At 44.4% G+C, this 10041-nt stretch overlaps 1 protein-coding gene across 1 annotated transcript; it reads right to left on the bottom strand.

The window, feature by feature from the left end:
• Positions 1-2571: 2571 nt before the first annotated feature.
• LOC105271820 (uncharacterized) lies at positions 2572-3309 on the bottom strand. Its single transcript, XM_011313588.1, has one exon. The coding sequence runs from the start codon at positions 3307-3309 to the stop codon at positions 2572-2574; it is 738 nt and encodes a 245-aa protein (XP_011311890.1).
• Positions 3310-10041: the final 6732 nt, after the last annotated feature.

Here is a 10041-nt window from a genome sequence, read left to right as displayed (position 1 = left end):
AACCAAGGAGTACGAGAGGTAATGCATCGTACCAGGAATCACCATGGCAGAGTAAGGCGGCTTTGAGTTGCCTGTGCAACCGCTCGACCAAACCATTTGCCGCTGGGTGGTACGGTGTGGTCAACAAGCGTTTGGAGCCGAGGAGTTCCGTGAGACGCTGGAAAACGTCCGAATGGAATTGCGGTCCTCGATCCGTTGTGATCCTCAGAGGGACTCCAAACCTTGCGATCCTGTGGTATAAGAGAGCATGCGCGACGGTGTCTGTGGACGTTTCCTTCAGCGGAATCGCTTCCGGAAAACGTGTGTAACGGTCCACGATCGTAAGGCAATACCTGTGTTCCTTCGAAACGGGAAGGATGACCAAGTCGATATGAATGTGTTCGAACCTCTGTGAAGGAGCCCGAAATTCAGCGACTGGTGACGAGGTATGCCGGTGGACTTTGCTACGTTGGCATTGAAGGCAATGCTTGCTCCAGGACGAACAATCCTTGTTCATTGTCGGCCAGACGTAGCGTTGAGCAACAAGTTTTCGTGACCCCTTTTGTCCGGGATGGGCCAATGAGTGAAGAGAGTCAAAAACCTGCTTCCTCAAGGAGGCTGGGACGTAGGGTCGGATCGTACCTGTTGATATGTCACAGTACAAGAAAACATTGTGCTCAGGGAACTGTAACCGGCGCAGTTGGATTGAGATGTCTTCTCGACGGAGAAGTTGCTGAAGTTCAGCATCATCAATCTGCGCGCGTTGTATTTCCACTGGTGACACCGCGGTTGAGAGAGCTTCAATCCTAGAGAGCGTGTCTGCCACGATGTTGTGGTCACCTTCGACATGTCGAATGTCTGAAGTGAATTGAGCGATAAAATCTAGGCGACGGAACTGCCACGGAGAAGCACGCTCTGGACTCTGCTGCAAAGCATGGACCAAGGGCTTGTGATCAGTGTAGATTGTCACGTGACGTCCCTCAAAGATATGCCTGAAGTGCTTAACGCCCAAAAAGATAGCCTGAAGTTCACGATCGTAAGCCGAATATTTAGTGTTGTCCAGCGTAAGTTTACGACTGAAGAAAGCAAGCGGTTGCCAGCTTTTGCCAGCGCGCTGCTGTAACACTGCACCGACTGCGCGATCGGAGGCGTCAGTGAAGATCGCCCACTCTGCCTCACTGTTTGGATGTGCCAGCAGGGTGACTTCAGCGAGAGCTTTCTTACAGTCGTCAAAGGCGAGCTCCAATTCCGGAGTCCAAGCGACTGGATGACTACCCTTGAGGTTAGGGTTCTGTAAGAGAACGTTCAAGGGAGCTAACAAAACTGCAGCGTGTTTCATGAACTTCCGGTAGAAGTTGATTGTCCCGATGAAACCGCGCAACTGTTTAATAGTTGCTGGCTTAGGGAAAGAGACGATAGCTTCAACTCGGTCTGGCGGAGGCATGATTCCGTGCGTGTTTACCACGTGATCGAGGAAAACAACTTCCGACTTCCCCAGGACTGATTTCGCCACGTTGACGACCAGGCCGAACTCCCGGAGTCGCTGGAAAAGTGTTCGGAGATGTTCACGATGCTGCTCCTCATTGTCCGATGCAATGAGGATGTCATCGATATAAGCGAACGCAAATGGGAGGTCCCGTGTAACTTCATCGATTAATCTTTGGAGCGTTTGTGCTGCGTTCCGAAGACCGAAGGTCATGAACGGGAATTCAAACAAACCAAATGGCGTGATGATGGCAGTTTTCTGGATGTCATCAGGGGCGACAGGGATCTGGTTAAACGCCTTGACGAGATCGATTGTCGAGAAAACTGACTTGCCATATAGATTTGCCGTGAAATCCTCCAGATAGCGAACAGGATATTTGTCAGGGATCGTCCTTGCATTGAGAGAGCGGTAGTCCCCACATGGTCGCCATTCACCGTTCTTCTTGGTAGCAAGATGAAGAGGAGAGGCCCATGGACTACACGAACGTCGCGCAACACCGAGTTTGACCATTTTTGAGAACTCAGCCTGAGCAATGGCGAGTTTTTCAGGGGCCAGACGGTGTGTGCGGCACGAAATGGGAGGCCCAGCAGTTGTTCAGATGTGGTGTTGCGTGGTATGCGCAGACACCTTGAGCTGGCCATCTGGCTTCGTGATGTCCGGGAATTCCCCCAGCAGAGAATGCCAGTTGGAATTAGAGAGCGAATCGACCGTCTTCACCATGGGAGGCGGTAACTTGACAAGCTCACCCTTTGACGAGAGTCCGGGAGTACCATCTATTAGACGACCGTTTCGTTGGTCCGTCAACAGATTGAAGTGGTACAGGAAATCGGCTCCGATGATAGGATGAGAGACATCTGCCAAGACGAACTGCCAGGCCATGTCTCGACGTAATCCCAGGTTAGGATTGATCAGAACATGACCGTAGGTGTCAATGGTCGTTCCATTTGCTGCGTAAAGCTGATAACCAGTCGGCTTCACTTTACCGCGTGCAGGGAACAAAGTCAGATCGGATCCTCCATCAATCAGGTAGCGTTCTTGCGTGGTTTTGTCCGCGAGGAACAGGCGGCAAGAAAATGGGAGAGAGTCAGTTGTCGCCACCAACGACTCTAGTTCGAGTTTCCCGAAAAGGTGCATCCAGGGCTGCAGTTTTTAGCATTTTTGCCGAACTTTTTATGGTACCAGCAGAGATCCTTAACCACTTTCCTAGTGCGAGATCGACTACGGCTTCGACTGCGTGAGTGAGAGGGCTTCTCCCTGTCACGTGAAAGTCGTGCCGTGAGCGTGGCGACTTGGCGCGTCAACGCAGCGATCTGTTGCTCTACGTTGGAGACCGGAGCAACGTTGGAGGGTTGGAGGATCTCGTGCAAGCTGTCCGCTGCTTCGCCAAGTTTCTCGGCTGTCACATCGGACGCTTGTATGGCGACACCCATCTGGATTGCTTTAGGTAGCTGAGAGAGCCACATGACCTTCAATACCTCCTCATCGATGTCTGGGACCAGGCTTTTCAGGTATCTAAGGTGCTGGGAAGGAGAACGATCACCTTGCTTCTCGCGGTCCAGCCGCTGGAGAAGATTGGCCTGTCGCGATTTAGTGAATCGCTCAACCAGACCTTTCTTTAGCGCTTGGAAAGGCGTGGTAGCAGGAGGAGAATTTATGACGTCCTCGACCTCGGCAGCTATACGTGTGTCGATCAGGGACACCGTATAGCTGAATTTGTCCAGCTCAGTGACAATTCCTTTGATACGGAATTGCGCTTCTACCTGAGCGAACCAGAGAGCTGGCTTATCCATGGCAAACCGAGGGGCATGGATGGTAATAGCAGAGGTGGCTGGGCCTTCTGCCATTATCCCCGTATCATCAGTGATAGGCATGATGATGAGAGAACTCAACAGAGAACAGACCAAACTGCACTGGTGGACGTAAAAGAAATCACGTTTCAACCCTATAAAGGGGAGAAACAAACAGAGAGCAACCGTCCCTTCGTCCGGGAATAGGAGGAAGGGGACCGATAGCGGTGAGTGCACGGTCTTGTACCGTGAGATGGCCACTTCTCAATTCTGAGAAAGGAGAGAAAGTCCAGGTAGTACAGAGTGCGTAGGATTGCTAGAAGGTAAGGCTACAGGAACTAGATAGCTAGCCAGGTAGTTCTGCGCTCAAGGCAAGACCGAGCACGAACTGGTCGAGAGAACTCGCGTAGGCGTTTATATAGCTGGCAGTGCTGAGTGGGAGAAGCGTCGTGTGACGTAGTCCCAAGTGCTCCCCACTCTGGTATTCGCAGTGCCACCGTACGGGAGTACGACCTAGGCCCCGCAGGTAATATAGAAACAGTACCGCGGGTAGGTAATGTAGCGAAGGCTACAATGGAGAAATCAACAGAGCTACAATATTCAGAAGCTGATACGCAGTATCTGACATAAAATTCAATCGCATTGTGCATAGTCCATTACTACAATCCCATTAACTGATGTTCAGTCATGAACCAACCCCCCCCCCCCCCCCCCCCGGCCCCCTTAATCGTCAAAGTATTTTTGAATCTTCAATAGTAATTTGGCTGTGACGTCCGGAAACATATGTATATAATTTTTCCTACATTTTCCAGAGATATCCATAATTGCAAATGCTCTCAATAAATATTCTTAAATTCTAACTTTTCATTAATCAATTCAATTTCTCATCATACAGCTCAGTACACTCGCGTTTGTGCCAGAGTGATACATATCAGGGCAATGAACCTCACCTGCCAAGTCACGTGCTGCCAAATTTGCTGAATTGGCAGGACAATTTCCTATAAGAATAAGGAGTCGGAAAATCATGTCATAATCCCCATTAATTGAAAATGGATTCGTGTAACCACCAGAAACCGATGCGCTTCCAAAAGTTGAAATGACAAACCAGTCTAGAAGCAACCGTCGGAGCGATAATTTGACTTGGTGGAGGTTACTTTCTGGGATCGATCTGCCTCTTTCGGTCCTCCCATGCTATAATTCGCAACAGAGTCGATATAGTGTGCGGTAATCTATTGAATAGTAATAAATAGCTGAACGGACAGACGTGTAGGGATACTGCATCCTTGAATCGAGAGTAGGAGTGTTTCTTGCATTTTAAGAGAACTAATGAATCAGTTCCTATCGTTGTGGCCATTCTCAAGACTGTTCCAACTTTGTTTATGGTTATAAACGAGTAGGTGAACGTGGCGGAATAAGAGGTATCCGTAATAGGATCAGAGCCGGTTATTCTAGTGAAGAAAAACCATTGTGTCGCCGAAAGATCTACACCATGAATTTCTATTCCTATTTCAATATTATAAATTAATAACATAATCAAGATAAGAATGAAAAATCAAACCTAATGTCGTCCAAATTAAACATGAAAAATATAAAAATATTCAATTACATTCACCATTTCTGATTTAGCTTTTCCATATTTTCATGTCAAAAATTCGTGTTCCTGTTTTCCATAAATCATTCAACTAACAATAGTTATACTCCGGCGCTGAATTTCAAATATGAGAGTTTATTACTTTAATTGAGTCATCTGACTGATGACAAGGATTACGACTAACAGATATCGGAGCCCGATTTGCATCTGCCCTCTACATACCTAAACGGCCTCTTAAATATATAATTTTTTATGGGTCATTACTTGGTCAGCATAATCCAATTACGCAGGCAAGTGTCACATTGACAATGATGTATGTTCAAATATTGAACAATAACGCAAGTGATGAAAATCTGGGACATAACAAAAATTGGTAAATGTATGGTTTAGGTTCACCGAAAAAAAATTCATTGATATATTAATTTCTCTGACGAAAAATCCATTCTTATTCTCTCAGTTCCCATGAACAAGAGACAATAAGAGAGTTAGAAACAACAAGGAGGGAAATACATCGAAAAATAATTCTAAGTTAACCTCTGTTGTGCTTATTTAAGGACGTTTCACACCGATATATAGCCAAAATTCACGTTTTTGATTTTTTTTAGCAAATTGTCGGTATAACGTTTTTGTGTTTTGTCATTATGTAATGGCTCACAAAGTTTTGTAGTGGTTCGATCATTTTTTTTCTTTTTCGGAGAAAAGACGCAGCATAATATTTGCACCACCAGAAAACTCCGTGAGTCATTAAATAATGACAGAACGCGAAAATGTTATATTTTCGTACCTCAACTCGATAGTAAGTCCTCCGAAAAAATTAAAAAAACGTAAATTTTGGTTATATATGGGTGTAGAGCACCCTTCAGAAAACAGTCGATGCAGAAAGAAAACTAGCAGAATTTTGTGAAATTCCAATGAGAACAATGTCATCGTGAAATTCCAATGAGAACAATGTCATCGTGAAATTCCAATGAGAACAATTCGTCATCAAGTTTGCGTTGTTAATTGATTGTTCATTAATCGTGACGGGTATTTTTCTCATTTCCCTATTTAACAGACGCTTCATGGGACGCTCCCCACTGCGGTAATTGTGAGGCCCCCCAGTATTGTCCTCTTTACGCTCGTACTGCAACCCTAGAGAAACCTAATAGACGGACTCAAATTGTATACCTGACGAGACTTGAACCTACAATCTCTCGCACACTAGTCCACGCCCTAAACACTAACTTAATACCTAAGTCTTGTAATACGAGCATAAAAACGACTTCATAGATTTAGTAATTCATATTGCCTGATATTTACGGCATTAATCAAAGACTATATTTATTGAATAAATCGTTTAATCGTTAAAAAGTTGAATCTCCCTGAGAGATATTCATTTCTAATTATCCACAAGTGATCTATCTCTATCATCGAACCCAACCGCTCGGGTCTATAACATAATGTAATTATACTCAATGATTATTTTAAGTGACGGATATTGGGGAAGCTACGTAAGGCCTATGAATGGCTAATGATCGACCAATAGATATTGATTCAACAGATTGGGACTTTATCGTTGGACCAACATCGCTCACCAGAACCTCGTTAAATCGATGTGGGCCAACATATTGGCGGAATATCGAACAACCGAGTATCGGCGAACGATGCTGATCAAGCATCCTTTTCCGAATTTTTCAATTCTTATTTATCTGGCCTCAATGAATGATGATTCCGATGAAATTTCAATGGATTTCATTGTTTGAAGTTAATTGTAATGTAATTATACTCAATGATTATTTTAAGTGACGGATATTGGGGAAGCTACGTAAGGGCTATGAATGGCTAATGATCGACCAATAGATATTGATTCAACAGATTGGGACTTTATCGTTGGACTAACATCGCTCAACAGAACCTCGTTAAATCGATGTGGCCGAACATATTGGTGGAATATCGAACAACCGAATATCGGCGAACGATGCTGGCCAAGCATCCGAAAACCGAGTATCGGTAAACAGATGTTGGCCAATACATTAGCCAAGTCTGCAGGCTCGAAAATTTCTGCACGAGAAGTCGGTCGTTGTTCATCTTCCACGGCTGATATCGGTGCAATTCCCTGGGTAGTCGCTGGGTGAGCGACCGTTAATGAGAACTAATCCATTTTTATTCATAAATTTCAGAAAAGTTTCCTCCCTATTATAGCATTCCCATCTGTGAAGTAAATACGGGAAATTGATCACCATCTGGTAGAGTGAACTAACTCGGTTTTAAATTTTCTGGAGACTGAGTTGAGGTGACCAGCGCTATCTCTCTCTGTCTCTTGAGTGCACTTCTAAGGCCGGGCAGCAGAAATTTTGTTGAATACTGAGAAGACTAGGAAGCAGAAGAGAAGGTTTGCAGTGCAATGACTTTCTGACAGCTGGTGGATATATTTTTAATACCTTCAAAGTTCCAGAAAACGACGCTGCATGAAAATAGTTTTTTGAAATACCAAGTGAGGATGTGGGTACCGATAAAGCTGCCACAGCATGAGAAGGCACACGAGTTTTTTCTTCGAGGGAGTTTTGGCTGAGTTCCAATGATACCATTTCTCATCGAGTCGTAACTTACTGTACCGAATCTTATCCAAGTGACTCTGATCTTTCTTTTCCCTGGCAATTGCTTTTATCGTAGTGGATATTTCCTGCTTCTGTCTTGTCAGATCGAGTTCGATAAAAATTTTGATACCTTTGAGTTTATTTTTGAAGTTGAGAATGTCTTGCTTGTAAAATAGGTTACTTAAGGCAACTGCGAGTAGCTCGGAGGGTCCTTTACCCAGCTCTTTAACTCCGACAATACAAATGTCGACATCGAAATGGGTTTTCAGAACGTCCTGAACTTCAGCAAGGGTTGGCTGGAAAAACCTTTGATGGCAATGTTGCATTTCCTGAGTGAGCGCTCCTGCTGCTCCAATCTCCATTCAATCTCCATTGAACCGATAGTAATTTTGAGCTCCACTTGTTTCGCTAGATCTATTTTTTGGTTTACCTCTTTTTTTAAGCGACTTTAACTAAGTGGCTATCTTCCAGAATCCCCTCTGAATATCGAGGCGTAACTTGTGGAATTGAGCCTTATTTGTATCCTGGGCGCTAGTCAGTTTCTGCCCCAAGGAGCATTGATGCGCGATTCATCTGCGATCGCATCTGTTTGAGCTGATTCGTCAGAACCAGGTATTCTGGGACAGAGGAGTTTGGGATCGGCGATATTTCGGGAGCAGTGGGAACTATTGACAAGAATGGAGAGTTCTTAAGGAAGTGACCAGGGTCGTTGGAGATGGAAGTGAAGAGTCGGCGTTGAGTTCCTCACGCTCTCTCTTACGTTTTAGAAATTCCCGGATCTTGTCGTCTGAAAGACTCCTGTTACGACTACGGGCAGCTGCAGTCGAGTGGATTTTCCTTGGATTTTTGAAGATTTCTTGATCGCGCCTACTCCGGATGAAGACGAGAGGAAAGCGGAAAACACAGTCGAGTCGAAGCTGGGGTCCGGATTGGCATAAGTAGATAGTTGTTTATCGTCTGGGGCGCTGTGGCCACTTAGCTCGTGTATGGAGGTTTCGTCCTTAGTAACAAAGGATGGCCGGGGGCTCGCCTCTAGTTTCCGCGTTTTCCACCTGTTCGTAATTGCAGGAAACTTCCTCAGTGGCGTGCTCTGGTTCAATAAGTGCCTTTATGGCGGCAAATCTTCATGTCGACAGTTCGGAAATTCGTAATTGCAGTAGAAGAAGATGAGGAAACTTGAGATTGATTACTCAAAGCTCACATGTAAAGCTGGAAGTTCTCAGGACTAAATTTGCGTTTGACATTTCAAACAATAACAGTTTCCGGATCACCAGAATGAGCATGTAAATAACAACCTACCCCGGAACAAAATCCGTAGTAATTAAAATATTAAGAAATAATTAGGACGATAGCAGATACATGCTTTCGAATCATCTGGTAGAAAAAATATCCTAATTTTCCGTATTGATAAACACGGATTTACTTACAACGTACGATTTCTGTAATTCGTTATTAAATCATTATTAATAAATAGAATCTCCTGCCGTAACTCTACGAACGTTCATTGTGGAAGGCAAGTAGTAAATTAAAAGGGAATCCAATTTTGTTGATCGTGCTATGCCCCAGAATTCGGTCAATTGCGTTATTGTTGAATAAATGGACAGACAGCACTGTTTGTGAAACTTGCCAGCATAATTGGATTATGCTGACTAAGTAATGACATACAAACAATTATGTATTTAAGAGGCCGTTTGGGTATGCAAAAGGTGAGATCCAAATCGGGCTCCGACGTGTGTTAGTCGTAATCATTGTAATCGGTCAGATGACATTGTCAAAGTAATAAACTCTCATATTTAAATATCTATAAACTATTGGCGAGATTTTCCCCCTTTAGCCTAGAACCTACAATAAATATAAGTACCCCCCACGCACGGTATAACATTTGGTGGCAGCGGGGTTCGGCTACAATAGTAAGGGTATTTAAAATTTTCAAGTCGATGTACTGAGTGACGTTCGCATTAAAATCTGAAATCTACGTACGCTGTGAGGTAGTATTGAAACAAAGTTAACGTACGGCACGACGTTGCGTTTTTCGGGAGTAAGCGACCGGCAGACTGGTCAGGAATACACATCAACAAATCGTTGAGCGGCCGATGGGCTTCGGATTGCAGAGTTTCAGTAGGTCAACATTTTTATGTACCTGGCCTACTCGAAGCAAGAAGCGTTGGAACGAGCTACTTGGAATCGTAGATATTAAAACAACGGCATAGGCGAATGAGTTCTGGCGATGCATCTGATCGCGTAAGTAGGAATAATTTCCCATTACATAGATCACAATCGCTTGATTCAGTAGTACCGGAAACCGGACAGCAACTTGTGGGAATATTGCAAGAAGTGTTACCTTCAGAGAAAGGTAGAGTTTGACAGATCAGGACTGGTCAGGAGAAAGTACACCACGAGTAAGACAGCACTGGATAGTGGACGTCTTTACTAGAGGAGAGTTGTCAAGAGACTGAGACTGACCATAAAGGCAGAAATTCTAAATGAAAACCAAAAATAGAAGTTAAGGTTTATGACGGAAGAAAAGACAAAAAAAACCGTTCTAGAAAATGAAATGATTGTAAGCTTTTCTGTAACTCTTTTCCCAGTATGTCATAAATCGCCGATGGTGGCCGGAATCAT

The sequence above is a fragment of the Fopius arisanus genome, unplaced genomic scaffold (assembly GCF_000806365.1).
Source record: "Fopius arisanus strain USDA-PBARC FA_bdor unplaced genomic scaffold, ASM80636v1 scaffold00125, whole genome shotgun sequence".
NCBI classification, from domain to species: domain Eukaryota; kingdom Metazoa; phylum Arthropoda; class Insecta; order Hymenoptera; family Braconidae; genus Fopius; species Fopius arisanus.
The sequence above is the reverse complement of the archived record's forward strand: the minus strand, read 5'-3'. Positions and strand labels throughout refer to the sequence as shown.